The sequence below is a fragment of the Rhamphochromis sp. 'chilingali' genome (assembly GCF_963969265.1).
Source record: "Rhamphochromis sp. 'chilingali' genome assembly, chromosome: 1".
NCBI classification, from domain to species: Eukaryota; Metazoa; Chordata; class Actinopteri; order Cichliformes; family Cichlidae; genus Rhamphochromis; species Rhamphochromis sp. 'chilingali'.
In genome coordinates, this window is record NC_137929.1 from 16,117,540 (window position 1) to 16,137,554 (window position 20,015).

At 43.9% G+C, this 20,015-nt stretch overlaps 1 protein-coding gene across 5 annotated transcripts; it reads left to right on the forward strand.

Moving 5' to 3' along the window:
- Positions 1–238: 238 nt before the first annotated feature.
- Positions 239–18,423, forward strand: sf1 (splicing factor 1). 5 transcript variants are annotated; one of them, XM_080895066.1, is made up of 13 exons: positions 266–591; positions 1,586–2,009; positions 7,177–7,308; positions 8,799–8,874; positions 12,201–12,353; positions 14,703–14,792; positions 14,892–15,075; positions 15,195–15,310; positions 15,478–15,585; positions 15,672–15,864; positions 15,939–16,170; positions 17,402–17,566; positions 17,966–18,423. In XM_080895066.1, exons 2-13 carry the CDS (start codon positions 1,604–1,606, stop codon positions 18,295–18,297), a joined length of 2,187 nt encoding a protein of 728 aa, XP_080751192.1. In that variant the 5' UTR covers positions 266–591; positions 1,586–1,603; the 3' UTR covers positions 18,298–18,423. The 5 variants fall into 5 exon arrangements, with proteins under 5 accessions (XP_080751190.1, XP_080751192.1, XP_080751191.1 ...); XM_080895063.1 differs by lacking the exons at positions 266–591; positions 1,586–2,009 and adding an exon at positions 6,020–6,041; XM_080895062.1 differs by lacking the exons at positions 266–591; positions 1,586–2,009 and adding an exon at positions 6,279–6,675.
- Positions 18,424–20,015: the final 1,592 nt, after the last annotated feature.

Below are 20,015 nucleotides of genomic sequence, written 5' to 3' on the forward strand. Positions count from 1 at the left end.
CGATCCACTGTGCCCAAACTGGGATGGATCAGAACGAAATTGCCCCCTCTTTCGCTACGTTGTTATCAATAAGGTTTTCATATCAGAACATATTGGACGAAACGCATTGACACTAATCTGTATGTGGTAGTCCAGTTAACTTGAAAACTTTGCTCCGCGAACCGAGATGGAACCTCCAAACTACAGATCCAGCTTTGAGTGGGCTGTGTGTCTCCGCATGAACGCTTTCAAAGACCCAATGATGTGATCCAGCGACTGTATGAAAGAACCTTTTTCACTTTTTATCAGCGTGATTAGGTGCTAATCTTCCAAAGCAAGTCGGATTTCTTAAATGTCACTGTTCAAGTACTGATAATAATGTTTAGAAAAAAACTATTTTACACGTAGTCACGAAGTATATCCTCCATCTTGCCTATTCTCCTGCCTTGGTTTCCTTTGCTCTGCATGTGGAGACGCCATGGCTTAGCTTTCGGTGCTAGCTAGTCCCTCCCAAAAAGCGCTAGCGGGGTTAGCTGTATGTATTTGCCTGCCAACGCGCTAGCCGCCATTTCATTCTCCGAGGGAGGAGACGAGGAGTGCGACTTTTAACAGGTATGAATTGTATTACCCCGTAATTGCGAGGAACAAAAATCGGTTGCGAAAGTGACCCAGTGCACCACAGTTCCAGCTGCTCCAGAAGTGTTTGCTGTAAAAGAGATCTGCTAATCCAATATCCAAGCTACAGCCTCGCGACTCGTGTAGTGAAGGCCGCAGCCTGAATGTTGTGACGTTACGTAAGAGTAACCAAAGCAGGCATAGTATAGTGCGGTAAGTTTAAGTGTGTAAGTGTTTTGTCAGGTTTTGATGCACATTGTAATCAGATAAGCTGCGGTGATGTTATTTAGCGGTGCCGCTAACGACTTTTTTCGGCTGCGTGCTCAGTGTCTGGTTAAGCACCGCGCGGGCACTGCTGTGCTTGCTAATGGCTCGTTCGCGCGTTTCCTTTGGACTCCGCACACCACGCTGGTTCTTTGTAAACTAAACAGCCGATAGAAATGGCTCCGCTGAATCCAGTCCACTGCAGCTTTGTCTGTTGGTCAGCTCCTTCGTCAAACTTTAATTGTTGCGCTTAAACTTTTGCCCAAAGAGCGCGTCCATTACGTTATTCTCCAGTTGACGTTCAAGGCCCATACGGTGACTCGTTAAAGCTGAGTGGGTTATCTTTAATGAAATACTGTCAGAGTGCTGGCTTTGTTAGTATTGCTGCCACTCTATTCTGTGCGGACTGTACCAGTGTTGTTCGTGTTGTCCCCATGAGATTACGTGGAGACTTTCTATACAGTTAACTAGTAGGGGTCCTCACTCCTACATGCCCAGGAAGCCTTGTCAATGGAGAAAAGTCCATAAAGTTTGAGTAGTGATTGCTCAACAACACTGCTGGAAACTCATTATTGCAGAAGTTCACCTTATAACCTTGGAGTTGTGATTTGGCGCTATATTAATAAAATTGAACTGAATAGCATTTTGTTAAATGAACTGGTAAAAGTTTCAATTCAGTCATCGGAGTCATGATGCTACTAATGCTGAAGTTCCTCTCTTCCTTTAGTGACGTGGACCCTGCACAATGGTGAAAATATTCATAGGGAACTTGTCCCCAGACACCACATCAGATGAACTTCGCTCTCTCTTCTCTCAGTATGGCAAGATTGCAGAATGCTCAATTGTCAAGAACTTTGGCTTTGTGCACATGGATGACAAAACAGAGGCAGAGGAAGCCATCCGCAATCTCCACCAGTATGAGCTGAATGGCCAGCCTATGAACGTGGAATTAAGTCGTGGCAAGTCAAGGGGATCCACCAAACTGCACGTTGGCAACATTGCCTGTACCAACCAGGAGCTGAGGGCCAAGTTTGAAGAGTTTGGCGCTGTGTTGGAGTGTGACATAGTAAAAAACTATGCTTTTGTTCACATGGAGAGAATGGAGGATGCCATGGAAGCCATTAATCAGTTAGACAACACAGCTTTTAAAGGTGAACTCTTGGGCTGGGCTTGATGATTTAATTAAAGTCAGATTAAAGATGTAGTATCAATATTGTTGTTATGTTGATGGGTAAATTATTGCTCAAATGCAGGTGAGTAAAAAGAACTAAGGTAAGTTTTAATAGACAATTCCAACATCATTTTAAAGCTGGTATCCGTAATGTCTTTGGTAATATCCGCCTGTGTTGTGGACTTAAAGGGACACAGACTGGAATTTATGACTCACTCGTCAGGTAAACACCTGTTGTGTGGTTATTCCAAGTATTTGATTTGAAGTACATAGAGTGTACAAATCGGACCAAATGCATAGTCCCATTAAGGGCAGGATTAAAACGGACATGACGTAGTCCTGTTCGTAGAACGTGGTGTTTGACACGCATTTATTCGCAGGATCATAAATCTCGGGTTGCGCCGGTGAGATCCACGTCCGCACCACGGGTACAAGTTGAAATTGACGCTCACTGATCACATCGTATTAGTTACCTGTTGTGTTTTCGGTGGTTTAAGAAGCGTTTCAAGTTACGGATTTCAGCTTTAATAACCATATTTTTAGTGCTCAAATCATTAGGTATGTCTTCTTGCTACTGTTGGAATACAATGCAGCCTTTTAGCTGATTGATACAGGCAGGAAATATGAATGCAGGTATAAATCCTTATTGAGTCTTTTCTTTTTAAGGCAAACTGATGAGCGTGAAGCTTTCGACTAGCCGCCTGCGTACTGCGCCGGGAATGGGAGACAGATCGGGTTGTTATCGTTGCGGGCAGGAAGGCCACTGGTCCAAAGAATGCCCTCTTGACCAAAATGGCTACCACGGTTCAGAGCCAAAGTCTGATGGATACGATGCCTCGAGATTTGGCGGGCGGGGTCGCAGCAGGGGTTATCATCCGGACTTCAGTGGCGAACCAGATTACGGTGGCAGCTATGCTCCTGTGCACGGTTTTTCCCGAGGTTCCGGTCACAGCAGCAACATGGCAGGGTACAGAAGAGGTGCAGGCTATGAGGGTGCAATGAGGTATGGGCCACACCCGGGGTATGGTGTAAATGCTGCTGCAGAACATAGCATGGCTCAGATGTATGGCGGCGAGGCAGCATACAGGGGCAACGGCTCACTCTATGGCGCGTTCCCAGCCTACCCGGTGCGACGGTCGCCTTATGAGGAAAGAGATCCGTACGGGGTTGTGGACTACTACGAGAAGTACAGGGCCAATACTTACGGAGGCAGTTATTTCGAGGAACGCCGCGCTGTCCCCTTGCCTGCTCCAGCAGCGTCCTCCTCCACGGCTATAATGAGAGAGCGTCTGCCTCCCTCTAATGTCAACCCATACGAGCGCCCTCCCCTCCCTCCTCCACCAGCCCCAGTCTCTTCATACTACGCACGTGACCGGAGTCCGATTCGGAGAGTTGCTGCCGAAGCAGATGGATATACATATGAGCGTTCGCGCCTTTCTCCGGTGACCGCCCTCCCAAGAAGTTCTACCTATGAAAATCCGCGGGATCCCGGCGCGGAGCGGGCACGGTATACATACTAGTGCTTGTCCCATGCAGTCAGGGCAGAGCTGATTTACAGTAAGCAGGTAGGCTAGCCGAAGTGCCATGTAAACGTCACACAGTGAATCTCATTGCTGTTGTTTGAAGCTAAAGTCAGCGCTCTGTATGTGGGTGGGTGGGCACAGTAAGCAGAACATTTAAGTCTAAATGGTTGGATACATTCACAATATGCTTTGATCTTCTTCCAGGTCCTAATTCACACTCCAGTCCAAACAGTGGCTCAGTTTCCCATCTCTCATTGTCTTGTAACACGCTGTGGTATAGCTGCAGTTAGCAAGTATGTAAAAGCAGGTCCAGCCTGGTTCCTTATGTGACACTGCCACAACTGAATTTTTGCCCTTCTGAAAAAAACATACATAGCCTGAACACATTACATTAGTGCATGGTGCTTATTGTAAAGGTGAGTCTTCTGTTAATAGAACTTAAAGTGTATTCAGCAGCTTCTAATGTATTATGTGCGTTTAGTGTATTTGTGTTAGTGGAAGTATGCCTCATAACTGCAGCGACGGCTAAACAAATGTGAGTGCTTGAAGCCTGAAAACGAGGACCTTCTCTTCCTTCTCATGGTTCCACTTTTCTGTTCGGGATCAGATGAAAACATTTGTGAAATTAAGATGGGAGAACTTTTTTTTTTTTTTTTTTTCTTAAGCTACATTGTGTTTGATTTTTTCTTTTTTTTTCTTTTATTGACAGTAGGAACATTACTTAAATTCCATTGATTTCCATTGCTATGATAAATATGAGATTCACATGTTCAACCTGTAGTAGTAAAGCATTGACCTCGGAACCTTTTTGTCTGTATTGATTTCTCACTATTAGGTTATAATAAAAAATCTGTCTAAAGTTTGAGGATTGTGACCTCTCTCGTGTGTGTGTGCGTGTGTGCGCGCGTGCGCGCACTTACTATAAGATGTGAAATCGACTGCAGAGTCCATCAGCCCGTGAACACACAAGCGAAGACTGGTGGAAGATCACTTTGTCATACAGAGAATGATAAATGCAACTTGTGACATGAAATATGTCATGACATGATAAACATTGACTTGGACATGTTTATATATCAGAATCTGTTCGGCCAAGTTTGTTTGACTCCAGTTCGGTTTTTTTTTATGCAAAAAACCTGTTTTGTTTTAAAAAAAAACCCTCTTGCTCTTTTACAAGTTACATAGCTATAAATGGGGTGAACATAGTGCAACCCTGGATGAATCTTAGACACTCATTTTAATAGTGTAATACTAAGCCACTGTTACCTTGAATGATATAACAGTGGGCTATTTCTCAGTGTTCATCAGCATGACAGCCTGGGGGAAGAAACTGTCTTTGGCAGCTGGTTTTAGTAAACAGCGCTCTGTAGTGCCTCCTGAAGGAAGCAGTTGCAATGTGAAGGGTCTGCAGAGATGTTTTCTGGCCCTTTCCTAAAACTGGGCCTGTACAGGTCCTTGATGGAGGGGATATATCGGTGCTGATAAGCCTCCCTGCAGAGCTGATTGTCCGTTGGAGTCTGAACTTGTCCTGCTTCATGGCTGACCAGAACTAGTGAGTACTATTATTATTGTTGTTATGATTATGTATAATGTACAGTAACTTTAGTAATGACACTTGGCTGTGTATCTGAAGTTTTACACTGCCAACTTTCACACAGTACGTGGTCTGTCCCACCAAGGGGGAGAGAATTTTAGACCTACTGTTAGCATACAGACACACACGCATGTGCGAATGGTTAAAGGAGGTCTTAGTGAAACTACAGGGCTGTTTTGAGGTGACAGACTGGGAGACACTGTAAACTTGTCAGTGAGGACATCAGTGGGCTTACTGAGTGTATCACTGACTCCATCGTCCCTGCTCAGACTGTCCATTGTTACCTAAATAACAAGCTGTGCATAACTAAGGACATAAAACCCCTCCTCAATGACAAGAAAAGGGGCCTTCTGAGCGGGCAGTATTGAGAAGGTTCATCTTCAGAAGTTTTCTGATGACTCTGCGGTGGTTGGATGCATCAGTGAGGGTGTTGAGACAGAGTACTGAGTTATGATGGACTCTTTTGTCATCTTGATGCATGCTCAATCATCCACGTAGGTAAAACTCCAGAAGTTGATTCTGTTCATCTGGATGTAGCGTTTTCTTTTGTTGTGTGGTACGAGCAGAGTCACCTGCAGCTCAACAAGACAAAGACCAAAGAATTGTTTGTGGACTTTAGGGGGACCAGGAAACCTGTGACCCGTGTTTCAATCCAAGGGGTCGATGTGGACATTGTGGAGGACTATAAATACCTCAGAGTACACATAATAAACTAGACTAGGTTAAAAACACCACTGCACTCTACAGGAAGTAGAAAGTAGAAGTTTTTCCGGAATATCCTGTGTAAGCCTCAGAGAGAGAGGCTGTACAGGAAAATCTCAGCAGTTTGTGAAACCGCAGCTCCCATTCAAAGTCTCTTAATCTTAATCACCTTTCTTCCCTACGCTGATGCTAGGTATGAATTTCAGGAGGTCGTCTACATGCATTAATGTACAGACTTGGAGCCGGTGAGCGTATAGACACGTTATATTTGCGATTTGTTGCCTGTTAACGAGGTATCAAAAATAGGAGATTGACATTTTTCAGCCAATCAATTTTTAGAATGAGAGGCGCAGGGAGCATTGGTCTGACCAATAGGAATCTTTCTTACTGCGACGGCCCGTCCCACGTCCGAAGGATTAACCTTTGTGATTTTCTGTTGGGCGCCATTTTGATTGAAGTATTGTGTGAGAGCTAAAGCAGGAAGCACTTTGTCAGCTATTTGCACACATTTAAACTTGAGCTGACTGATCGCTCATACTGATTGAGCCATTTAAGTAATTCGAAAATGGCGACGGGAGCAAATGCAACTCCATTAGGGAAGTTGCACCCTAGTATTGGCGCTAAACGAGCCTTTGATGCCGGGCCTGGTGCGGGGAACGGGCTGATGCCAACACCGGGGCCGCCCGGGTCCTTTCCTTCTCTACAAGGCTTCCAGCCTTCGATGCCAAGCGCATCTTTTCCCCAGTCTCATCAGTTCAACCCGGGGACAAGTTTTTCGAGTCAAGCTCAACAGCAATCTGCTGCGGGGAGCGGAATGGCTAAACCTGGTAAGTTAAGCGAGCTTAAGCTAACTCCTGTAGCCCTCAACGCGGCGTTAGCGAGCTGAAGCTAACGACGTTAACCAACATGGGTGACGAGCCCTGGCCTGAACGGCATGGATAAGGAGCCGCTAAAGTTGGTTAGTAAACGATAGTGGTTGGTGTTTTTTGGTCTAGGTTGTCCTCTTCTGACCTGACGGTTTAGTTAACGAGGGTTAATAGTGAAGTCTGGCGAAACGACAGCTCTCTGCCTGACGGTATGTTTTATTGGTAACAGTGCATTGCCTCGCTTTCATACGTAAACCTCATCAAGGCCATCCATAACTGTCTTTTTCTAAATCGAAGCACATGAGAGAGGAGTAGCTGATAGAGCCCAAACGAGGAGTCACCACGTTGCCGTTCTCCTGCATTTAATCTCGAAATACACTGGCTCCATCAATGCCGTGAAGGGCGGTAGAGCTGGCGTGCATCATGTAATGTTTCACCGGCATGCTGTGTTTCTCGCGGTAGATTTCGGCCAGAAGAAGTCAAGAAAGAAGAGTCGTTGGAGCAGCGAGACGCCTGATCAGAAGACCGTCATACCGGGCATGCCCACCGTTATCCCACCCGGACTGACCCGGGATCAGGAGAGAGCATATATAGGTAAATATTGAGTTGGTGATAATGAAACATGTAGTTTCTTGTATTATGTGTCTAGGAAATTACTTGTTTGGGGTTTAAGTTTCCCTGCCAGTAATAATTTTATCCTGTTTGCTGAACTGCCAACAGTTAGAGCTTCTAAAGACACCCATTACACATTCTGGTTCCAGTATGTTTACTCTAACACGTGGGACATTTTGCTCCAGCTGTTGTCTTTTCTGAAGAGCAATGATTACTTTATGATTGAAAATGTTAAGTTGACTTCTTTGTAATGGAGGCTTAGTGGTGGTGCTGCATAGTGTTATAGTTTGCATACCATTGGGCACCCATTAGCAAGAGGAGTAGATTGTTAAACACCACTGCTTGCAGATATCTGTCCTCAGCTGCAGGTCACTGCTCACTGTCTTGCCTGATTCCCTACACATCATCAGTTTTGTTCCTGTGCATGGAGGAGTTAGTTTATAATGTCCTAACATTGCTAAAGAATGCTGTTTATTTTGGTTTGAAGTGTGAGCAATGCTGCTTCAATGGCAAACGAATCCAGTGAGTTTAAAGAAGACAAATTGTTGTTTTTGTGGGCACTGCAAATTTGGAAATGCTTAAGGACTGTGTGCGCGCTCTGATTTTGGCCTGTCCCAAAAACATTGATCATAAAAAGTCCTTTTGAACCACACATGCCTTCCAGCAGCAGTGTAACACCAACATACTGCCTTCACAGGCCCTCAGCGGGTGTTCTGAAGCAGACCAATCCTTTTTTTGTCAAAAACTAACATCATTATTGATGTTGTGCACTCATTGGTAATGGTTGATCTTGGTATGTAAACATTCATTTGTGCCCACCCTCCGTCGTCACACTTGTTATTTTTCCTCATTCAGTAAAGCCCCAAAAACATTGTGAGGGAAGATTTAAAGATGAAGCACAAGTCACTGGCCCTTTATTCTTCTTCTCAATAACCCAGACTAATAGTTTCAGTGCCAGTGAACGTGTGTTTGGTGTATTTCATCACAGCTTTCATAATGTGCATTAGATGACTGACTGATTTCATTGCCTTTGGAATGATCCCCTCAGTGTTAGATCTGTGGAGTGACTGCGACTGACTTTATAAAACCAAATAGCCAGCGTATCTTCAAATGTTTAAGATTTAAGCACTTTTCATGGAATTAATTAAAGAGTCTTTTATGCGGTAGGTATTATTAGGAGTCGTGGAGTTAACGGACACATTGATGTTCAGAAGACGTTAGACTTTTTCATGCTAAAGTAAACGACCTCTAGGACTTGCTGGTAATGTGTGCTTCTGATGATGTAATACTTTAGAGTCTTGCCAGATGTTTATTTGATCTTCCTTTTGTATTTAACAGACTCACCGTTTGTCTTTACCTCAGTAATGAATGAGATAGTGCTCCAATGTGCAGAGCATTGTCTCTCTGTTGTTATTGTGGTAATCAAATTTCTCTCCATCCTTGTTTTTCTTTCCTAACCTGAATTCTTCCAGTCCAACTGCAGATTGAAGACCTGACTCGTAAACTGCGTACAGGAGACCTGGGAATCCCTGTTAACCCTGAGGACAGGTCGGAAAAAGATTAAATCCACGAACAGTAACACTTTCTCTACCTTCTTGACTTTTTGGAAGACATGTTCAGAGTATATGTGGTTGTTAGCCTAAAACTTTAGTATTAGCTGAAGGATGTAGTTTAGTGAAGAACAGTGTTGTTTAGACAGTTTGAGTTCTTCACATTTCCATTTCCTGTTGCTAGAGGAGAATTGATATATATGAACGTTTTTCTAAAGACTGCTCCTCGTCCATCACCACTTAGTACACGTGACTACTAGTTTCAGCACTTCTCTATACATGCAGTGATTGTCTAGAATTGGTAATGATGCATTTTTAAAAGTAAATTAACATTTTCTTTGAGTAAACTGGAGAGTGATTAACGGAACTCCACTGTTACACTGTTTCCTGTAAAACAACACAAGTTTGAATGTTTTTACTCAAGATGGAGAAGCAGTGTTTGTAATTACACTGAAATGAAAGAATTGTAATAGAACGGACAGCCAAAAGCCAACCTTAGTAACATTTGAATAGTTGTTGGCGCAAACAGAAAGTTCCTTCTTGACAGGTGAAATATTTGTTTAACAAAAACACGAAATCAAAGTGCACATTGTGGCTGCTGCTGCTTTTTTGGAAACCAAGCTTTGACAAAGGTGTTTGCTCTGAGCTCAACAGCTGCCATCAGCACAGGAACACTGTAAGATGTGCTTCACAGTACCGGAGAAGTGATCGAATGGTCCCTTTGATTTGTTTCTCTCACAGAAATCTGTACAAGCTTGTGCGAATTGTTTCATTTGAATGAAATTACAACCACTGTTTTGATCTTGAGTTAAAAAAAAAAAAAGGCCAACACATTCTCACTCCTCTCTCACCTTTCTATACATTTATAGATGGCTGTGCTTGTTTGCGACCTTTGGTTTCACATGTTACCAGGCTGACAAACTTTAGTGTTTTCCATCCTGATACAGATTGAAGCTAGCGTCCTCATAATGCTATTGCTAACGCTGGGTAGCTCATATATAAACTCGGTGATCCTCTCCTTCACGTTTTCAGGTAAAGGCAGTATTCCACATTAACTCGCTATAACTCAATAGCTCGTCAAAGTCTTCACTCTGTATATTTTCAACCTAATTGACAGCTGTAACTGTATTGTTAACAAAACAAACAAAAACAGTGGCTGCTCACTTTCTTGCAGCGCTCACCACAGGAGAGGAGCCACTGAATAATGCCCAACACCCTTTCTGATGCCGCCCTCCCACTTTTGAACTTTGTGCATTAGATGAGCGTATAAACCTCTACACTGTGGAGCTGCATATGTATTTAATTTCTATATTTTATACCCGAATACGAGTCAATACCATCACAGAGACTTTAGTGGTAGGTGTGTGTCCCTGTTACGCACACACCTGAAGGCCACATTAAAGAACACGAGGGTGAGGAGTGGTCACGTATTAAAAGCTATGAACCATTCAGAAGGGTTACTAGTTTGCTACTTATTAAGTTAATGTAAGTTTAGTAATGTAGCTAAGGTTTACATGACTGACACCAATCCCAAATATCTCTGATATTATTTTGAACTCAAACATCCGCACAAATGTTTGGAAAATGAGCTTTTCCTAGGTATTGTGTTTCATTCCTCAGTACACTGCAGCGAACATGTGCTGCAGGGCCAAAAAGCACATTAAATTATGACCTGCCTGAGGTGGGAGTGAGAATAAGTTGAAGGATTTTAAGGCTTTGAAAGCCAGCTTTCCATAGTCGACTATAAGCTCAGTCTTTAGAGCTGTCCTAACAAGGGTATCTAACTAGTCACTGCCAGACTCCTTCTATTGGATGCTTGGCAGTTTACTTAACACAGTCGTTGCCTCAAATTTAAAACTGTAGTATTTCTGCACACTGCTTATTCTGTGTCTGCAGTAGGGGCCTGTCTGGATATGTGAGTGCTATAATTCATGTGTAAAGATTTTCCTCTGACACAGGTTGGACTAGTGTACAAATAAGTTTGCATATTGATTTATTTCACATCTTAGGTTTGACTTGAATTGGCTTATTTTGAAAAGATGGGTACTAAATGCACACAAGCACCAAACTACTGCTTTGTCTTACTTTATTTCACATACTTATTTTGGTCCATTGTTGCCAGTGACTCAGCCCATGGCATGAAGCCTACTTGATTACATCCCAGTAATCCAACTGGGCTTTGTGTTGGAGTGAACGAGTGATCTATTGCTAGTCCTCTCTGGTTTTCCCCTAATGAGGCTGTGAACACTTCTGCCCAGGGAGGAGGAGGATATGCTCAGTTTTCCCTCTGGATTTTGAGGTCTGGAGGAAAACTGACACAAATGTATGTGTTCTTGGAAAGCCAATGGCTGCCTTAGAGTGTGAAGTTGACCTTTGCTAGGTAGCGTCCCGGTCACCTGTACACTGTATATAGTTTTTTTTTAATCATAATCAGACATTTCCACAGCTGTCCAAAACTTGAATGCAGAGCTGCAGAAGCTTTAGAAATCACTTCCCAATCTAATGTGACCAACTTGGGAGGTGTTTCAGGTTGTCAGCGTTGGAAGTTTGAAGCGTAAAATGAAAATTTTTTTCTCACTCGTCACGTGGACACATGTGGCTCTCTGATGGGAGAGCGTAGGAAAAGGTGGATATCTAATCTTAATTCCTTTTCTCTAACCCAAATTACCCCACATCAACCTAACCCTTTTTCAAGCACAGAGCCTCCTTAACGCAGTACCACAGGTTTTCAGCATCCAAGGGGAGGCACGGACCTCTTCCACCACGTCAGCACCAAGCAACTCTCACAGCCAGCGTTTCTGCTTAGGATTGCAAATTTTGCTTTGATTTGTTTTCTTGCCTCCAACTTTGCTTTCTTGTAGGCCAACAATCCTGTATGCAGGTTGAAGTTATGGCCGTGTATTTTATTTTTTCTTCTTGGTTGATGCCCCTCCAGATTATTTGTTTACTGCCACTATACAGCTTTGGTTGCTACGTTTTTCTTTTGTTTTCTTCTGGTTTTGTTTAAAAAAAATATTAATTTTTTGATGTCAGAATGGACTTCAGTCTTTGAAATGGCAGTGCAGAGTTCCTATATACTTTTCTTTTGTTTAAGTTTGCTGCTACTGCTGCACTGGCCATGAGTCAGAGTCCATCTGAGATTCTCTCAGTAGAAACAATTACAGTCTCAAAGTTTATTGTTGTTTTAAAGATTCACTGATTGAGATTCTTTTATTGTTAAAGTCTTAGTCAGCTGTAGGGAGCCTGTGTGATTGTTATTGGCAGAGCTTTGCTTGTAGGAGGGTGCTGATGATGTCTGTCTTGTCTTTTGTCTGCCGCTCTCAGGTCTCCTTCTCCTGAGCCCATCTACAACAGCGAGGGCAAGAGGTTAAACACCCGCGAGTATCGCACACGAAAGAAGCTCGAGGAGGAGCGACATGCACTTATCACTGAAATGGTTGGACTCAACCCTGACTTCAAGCCTCCTGCAGACTACAAGTATGATTATCTTTTTTTTTTTCTTTCACCCCATTAACTGTATTTTAAATTTTTGTTTCATTTTGTGTTCGTTTATCTGATAAAATAAAAGGCTGGCGTTTTATCTGGGACGCCAGTTTGATGAGGGACAGAAAAACAACATGAAGCACGCGGTCTTTTAATGGGGGGCACTGGTGTGATTTTGGTAGAAAAAGTAAATAACAAATGACCAATTGACCGGATGGTTAAGCGTTGCTGTTAGTGTGAGTGTGTATCCCAAATAAGGTAACTGTTACTAACTGTTAACTGTTGGATTGAAGATGTTATAATGCCACCCTCGGTGTCTGTGATGGGAAATTGCAAACAGGGAAAGTTGATAAGTAGATGGATGAAGCTTTGCAAAAGCAGTGTTCTGCAGTCAGTTGGTGCAGAATTAGTGGTTGCATATAGACTGTGTCACAGGAAAGTTGCCTGAAACAATGTCTAGCCACACTCTCCACAGGTGTGTTGATGCTACCTGCAAAGGAACAAATGCGCTGATGTCGGCAAATTAATCTAACATTGCATCCATGTTGAATATTGCCTGTGGTGCAAATTGTTGCACATTTCAGCAGCAATTTGTGACAATTGGTCCTTAACAAATGTGAGGAAAAGTTTGGGTTAGCTCTTAAAAACACAAGCAGTACTTGGGTCGTATTTAACCCAAAATTACTTTTAGAGTAGTCCACTAGTCTCCCTCTCTGTAATCTACTAGCTTTTTATTCTCTGGGAACAATATGACATAATTAACAACTGAAGGAAAAAGGTTAGAGGGGGCACTGAGAGAAACAAAATATTTAATTTTCATCCATCCATCCATCCATCCAAACGGTTAACTGGGTAATGTGTCCTCTGGGCCATGGGGCCGTTGGTAATGTCAGACCCTGATGGTTAGCTGAGCTAATCAGTCAGCCTTGTGTTTAGATGTTAAACTGCCTGGATCGCAGTTTGCAGCTTGTGACACATTTTCCATGAGGATCTGTTTCTGCAGGTACAGCATTTTGTTCAAGCTGGGGAAATGATGTTCAGAGCAAGGATGTGTGAGTCTAGTGGACTAGATGACTAATTGTCACTAGGCTGCTGCAATTTGAGTATTTTTTACACAAATTCTTTGCTTCGATGCGTCGTATAAGACGGCTCTATAGCACGCCATTGTCTCCATGGATACACAAAAATTCACCACCAAATCACAAGAAGTGTCGCCTCACTGCGAGAGTTTCACCAACATTTGCAACTAAAAAAGGACCTGCGATACCAATGTATTTGGGAGCAGCATATGAATAAATAACGTGACAACATAAAGCCCACACAGTGTTCAGGCTGGCACAGTTTCGTGTGGAGCTGGAGTCTGTTTACACACTGAAAAGCATAGAGGCGTCCTGTTACCGAGATGATGAGCTCAGGTAGCATGAAAGAAAACATGTTTCTAGTCTGAAACAGTGCTGCTGTTCCCATAATCACCATTAAACCTTTAGTGGGGAAAAGCTAGTGGGAGTCCTTCAGACTGTCAGAGCAGACGGTGGATGGAAGTCACTGCTGTGATAAAGCAGGACTTGAGCAGAACCGTAGTGTTCTAGCAGCAGCTCATTGTAAAGAAAGATAGCAGATACCTTTGGTTTTGTTCGTATTAGTAAACGCTGAAGCCTGGAAGCTCACTGATAAAACATTGTTTGTTTTTACTGGTCTACATCGTTATTAGTGCCATTAGCACAAATTTGAATCTATCGCCCACTGCTACCTCACAAACCATCTGAGTTCAGTGAACTCCTGTTAGGGTCAAGAATCTGATCTGGGATGTGGAGTGTTGTCCATTAGATGATGGGTACACTGTGGCCAGAGACATGCTGCCATTATTTTCCTTGTCTCTTATAGAACAGGACATCAACAGAAAGAAGAGTGGAGGTCTCTGTTAGTGCCAACAGTCTGATTGACTTAAGTAGTAATGTGTTCATTCGACATTACTACTGTGTTCTTTTCATCATTGTCATACGTTGTCATGTGCAGTCACGCGTGCAAACGAATGATGTGTCATCAGAAAGTGATTTTTATGCATTAATTGTCAGAATGAGAGCGTTTGACTGGTCAGTAACAGAATCATTTCAGTTTAGTTTTCTTCTTCAGTGGTCTCGGTCTAATCAGTGATTGGAGTCCATCTGCTTTGTGCTTTCATTTGTATCTTAATGATTCTGTGAAGAGTACAAACTTTCTTCCTGTAGAGCAGCCCTACTGCACATTGTGGGACTCTCCATGCTAATTGCTGATGATCTAAATACTGGATTGGCTCTTAGGACATTTAGAAAGCTAAATTCTTTACTTGTTTGTGTTCTCCAGGCCTCCAGCCACCAGAGTCAACGACAAAGTTATGATCCCTCAAGATGAATACCCTGAAATCAACTTTGTTGGTCTGCTCATTGGACCCCGGTAAGTTCGATGCCATCTTAAAGTCATGCAGTTTGACGTGCTTTCATACTGCAACTGAGGGGGGAAGAAAGAGTTTCTCACGTTTGTTTTTCCTCCCAGTGGTAATACATTGAAGAACATTGAGAAGGAGTGCTGTGCCAAGATTATGATCCGGGGGAAAGGGTCTGTGAAGGAGGGGAAGGTTGGTCGAAAAGATGGCCAGATGCTGCCAGGGGAGGACGAGCCTCTGCATGCCCTGGTCACTGCCAACACGATGGAGAACGTCAAGAAAGCTGTGGAGCAGGTTGGAGCACCTCCTGTTCATTATGTGAAGATGTTTAGCATCAGTTTGTTAAATGTAATGCATGTATACTTTGGGGAATATATACCGTGATATTAATGGTGTGAAATGTGTGTCCACAGATTCGTAACATTTTGAAACAAGGCATTGAGACGCCTGAGGATCAGAACGACCTAAGAAAAATGCAGCTCAGGGAGCTGGCCAGACTCAATGGCACACTGAGGGAAGACGACAACAGGTCTGTGACACTGCCCGGGCTTTGTGCACAATCACTCCTTATTTGTTATAACACGAGGAGCCACCTGGTCATTAAAGTACAGAATGAGCAAGAATAGAAATCAAGGATGGATTTGTTCCATTTCTGAAGTCTCCGGACACCATGCTTATTGTCTCTTGTATCCACAGGATTCTTCGTCCTTGGCAGAACTCTGAGCCACGCAGCATTACTAACACCACCCTCTGCACTAAATGTGGTGGAGCCGGCCATATCTCCTCAGACTGCAAGTACAGCAGGTGACGATGCGCTGAGTGTCCAAACTTGAGCTGAACTCCTGACTCCACTCGCCTGAATTGTGTAACGACGTGTGCTTCTTTCACAGCTCGTTCGCTGCACACAGAGCAACTGGTGGAGAGCCCCCTCAGTCAGCTCAAGACAAGGCTCGTATGGACAAGGAGTATCTGTCTCTCATGGCTGAGCTGGGGGAGGCCCCTGTCCCAACGTCAGCCGGAGGACACACCAGCACCCAGGGCGCACCTCGGGCTGCAGGCCCCAACAGCACCCAACCTCCACCGGTTAGTGGGGACGCACGTGGTTCTCTGTACTCGTCGTGTAGAGCTCTGTCTGAAATTCTCTGTGTGTTCAACAGAACCGGCCTCCGTGGATGAGTTCTGGTCCAGCCGAGAACAGGAACTTTCACGGCATGCCTGGGGGGCCCGGAGGGCCCGGTGGTCCTGGAGGACCTCACAGTTTTCCTCCTCCGATGCCCAGCATGGGAGGACCGCCTATGCCTCCCAACCCCAATGGCTTGCCTCCACCCTGGATGCAGCCCCCTCCTCCTCCCATGGGCCAGGGACCTGGACCGCATGGACACCCGATGGGTAAGAGCAGATCCAGACTACACAACAGTGTGTTTAGTGATGACATATGAACCCTGCTTCAGGTCCAAACTACTCTGCGTTCATTAGGGCTGTTGTGTATTTGACATGTTTTAATGCTTTGTATCTTGTTCCATTTAATTATTTTAAAAGTCAGTTTCTAAACCCTTTAAGCCCATGCAGCAGTGTATTAATGACTAACCTCGTATTGTGGATGGATTGTCTCAGTTGTTCTCCTGACTGAAGTTTGGTCCGTTTACAGCATCCTGCCATGTGATTGCATTTGTCCCTAACCATCAGGAACCCTCCTGTTTTATTGAGTGGAAAAAAGTTAGCGTTCATCCTCCAGCTTCACCGTGTTTATATTGTGCTAACAAAGCTGTGTCGCTAGCCACCACGTAGCACATCATTATATACCAGCTAGCCCAACTTCAGTAACCCTACAAATGTCACTGCTGTTTAGTTTTCTGTCTTTATTTATGTTGGAAGTGATAGCAGAGCTGTACGTTTGAGAGATTTATGAAAAACTTCTATCAAAACATGCTATATCATGTTTAGGTGGAAACTAGCGAGCTAACTTCCTGCTAACTTCTAACTTTGTTGAATTTAATAAATTCTGTTTTCATGGATGCCTGGATGTTAAACTTAATAGTTACACCTGGTAAAGCAGCAACACTGATCATTTTATTAAAGATGAAAGAATTTAGACAGTTTGTAACTCTCAGTGATGCTGCAGTGTTAGTTTGTTTTTTGGGACCTGAAGCGGAGTTTGGGCCCAGACACAGCTAATGATGTCAGACTTAAGGTCCGGATACTGCCAACAAAAATCAGAGTGTATGGAGGATTAAATTCTGCATGGTGGTGATAACAGTACAGTTTGGGTAAAAGGCTAAGACCTGGTGATCCATACAGTGCCAGTGATGTCCCACAGATGGCAGGGAGCTGGCACAGGCTGGACTCTCATGAAGGCTTCTAGATTTTTCAAGTCGAGTTACTGAGACGTCTCATGAAAGCTAATGAACTCTGTGTAAGATTCAGTTCACCTCCTGAGTTCTTTGTGTCGTACTTAAGTTGCTTTGAAGTGTGTTTTATTGTAAAGACTTTCCAATATTGAAGAGGTCAAACGCAAAAGAAGCGTCTGAGCGTCTGCTGTATTAGAAAAGGACCCAAAACTTTACTGTAGAAAATCTGCAAAATAGAAAAGAACCCCCAATCTTATGTGCTTTTGTTGTAGGTCTGCTGCCACCTCCAATGGGTATGATGCCACCTCCACCTCCTCCCCCAAGCAGCCAGCCACCGCCTCCCCCTTCAGGTCCTCTGCCACCTTGGCAACAGCAGGCTCCACCTCCCCCTCCAACCAGCAGCATGGCAACTAGCACACCACTGCCCTGGCAACAGAGTAAGAGCGCACAAAAGCTTTATTGAGAAAACTTTCAGTGGTTCAGCACACACACAGCTCTTTTATACGTCAGTGGTTTCAAAACTGGTTCCTGTGTACACTGAAACGAGAGGTAGTGTGTTCACTGTGTAATCTATAACAAAACGGCTTCATTTTTTTGGTTTCTGGGGGGGGGCTGTCACCCAAAGACGAGTGTTGGCCTCGGTGTGTTGATTTGACAGAGAGTTTATCACCGAATCAAACAGATAGGCAGTGCATATTTACAATATGTCTTTGTCCTTACACACACACAAAGACGTACTCACCGCACCTTATTCACAGATCTGTGTAGACTCTATGCATAAGGAGCCTTTATGTTTGCCTACAGTTCATTTCCATGTGTCCCCTGCTCTCTTACAGACACCACCACCACATCTAGCCCCGCCACCGGCACTCTGCCTCCATGGCAACAGCCCCAACAGCCTGCAGCCTCTGGAGCCCAGCCCCCACCACCCATGGGTACTCCGTCCATGGTGCCTCCTCCACCTGGGGTCCAGCCCCCACTGCCCCCGGGCGCTCCACCACCACCACCTCCACCTCCTCCAGGCTCCACGGGCGTGATGTATGCCCCACCACCACCTCCACCACCCATGGACCCCTCTAACTTTGTCACAATGATGGGGATGGGGGTACCGGGCATGCCCCCTTTTGGCATGCCTCCTGCCCCCCCTCCCCCTCCCCCCCAGAATTAAGTGTGGGTCAGAGGAATGGTCACCATGTACCCATAGACTGAAGTCTGTGCTCACAGAAATGTAACCAGTGCTTTATTTTTTATGGATCCATGATGTTGTGAACAGTGACAGGCTGTGATTGTTCACTCTGTAACTTAATTCCACTTCTTGTCGCTGTTTTTAACGTTTGTGTGGACACGGCGCTCGGCCCATGTGTACAGTGTCCCTCTCTGACTGCCATAGTTTGTTACATAAGTACAGTTATGACTCAGCCAGCCAGCACCAGGTTTAATGTATGTGAAGACTTGCCTGTCATTGGCTTTAATATATCAGAGTTCAGCTTGCATGATCCATTCAGACAGCTCATTCTGTTTAAAGTGACACATTTCTACTCTGACCTGCTCCCCATCTTCGCTTTGAGCTGGACAAGATGAATATTTTTGTATGCAACATAGGAAGTGTACCTTAGTTGCGTAAAACCTTTGTAGTACTAAGATTGTTTTCCAGGGATTCCTGTGGTTTTCATTTTCTTCTTTGGCCTGGGTCTTGGCGGTGACACCGAGTTTTGTGCCCCCTGCACTAATCGACTGCTCAGAAGATCCTCGTTCATGTATCTCTGCTGTGATTAGACGCTGTGTGCAGTGTTAGTGTTGCTTCTGTTTGACTTATCTGAGTAGAAAATTGTTCATTTCTGGAGTCCACCGTGTAATGTTAGCCTGAATTAATGTTGGTTTCATATTAAACTGATCCATGTCAACTTGTTGTTTCTCCTTTTATGGATGTCAGCCCTTTGTGTCAGAAAGAAAGCTAGCTTTTCTTTCCCCCGAGAGGAGACCCTGTTGGCCACTTCATTAAAGTGTTACATAATGTGGTCTGCTTAAAAGAACATGGCCTTAAAAATGCCGTGCAGCTCGTGTCCCCATGCTGAAGCAACTTTCTTTAAACAGCCTAAATCTATGTTCAGAAAAATTAGCTTCAGAGTTACTTGATTGCCAACATGTACCAGTTGATAGTACATGTTGGCTTGTAAAATCCTGACTATGACCGTGCTGTGCAATAGTCTCCCCACACATATCCTAAGTGTTACTGTCAGTCTATGAAGTCTAGGTTGGGTCAGCTCTGAATAAATATCAGAAATGTTGACAGGATTACAGATGAGTACAAAGGATTGGACTGTGGTGTTTTACTCAAAGAGAGATCTGTCATCTGAACTATTCAAAGTTTAAACCATGTAATCTAAATTTAATCGTTTTTCATTTGTAATCTGTGCCATTTGGGTAATTTATAATTGATTATTTCATATTACATGTAAACCGTTTTACTGTGGGTCACGTGATGAGATTAGCCTGAAGATTTGAAGGTGATGTTTCCCACTACCTGACCTTGGGCCGAGTTTTCTCTGTGGATTCGTCAGTACTTGTTCAGTTCAGACACTGAATTTAGACTCAAATTTCTTCTTGGTTTGAATGCTTTAAACCAGGGGCAGAAAGATCAATGTGCTCAAAGACGCACCAAATATTTTATTCTCATTGTGCGACTGAAGTCAGGGTCTGTGGAGTTTGCATAGAACTGCTACATATTCTATCCATGTGCGTCTCAGTGAGGCACGGTTAAGTCAAAGTAGCCACATTTACACTGGAAGTTAGAACAAGTATTGTTTACAGAGTTTCGTGGAGTACCCGAACAGTAAGACGAAAGTCTTCCAAGTTGCTGATTGGCCACCTGATGATACTGAGTTT

What these genes read in the sequence shown, in the direction of transcription:
- sf1 (XM_080895066.1), top strand. Translation starts at nt 1,604, where the DNA reads ATGGTGAAAATATTCATAGGGAACTTGTCCCCAGACACCACATCAGAT. An exon ending in AGACAACACAGCTTTTAAAG is followed by an intron (nt 2,010 to 7,176) that starts GTGAACTCTTGG and finishes TTCTCGCGGTAG; the next exon opens with ATTTCGGCCAGAAGAAGTCA. An exon ending in CTGAGGGAAGACGACAACAG is followed by an intron (nt 15,311 to 15,477) that starts GTCTGTGACACT and finishes TTGTATCCACAG; the next exon opens with GATTCTTCGTCCTTGGCAGA.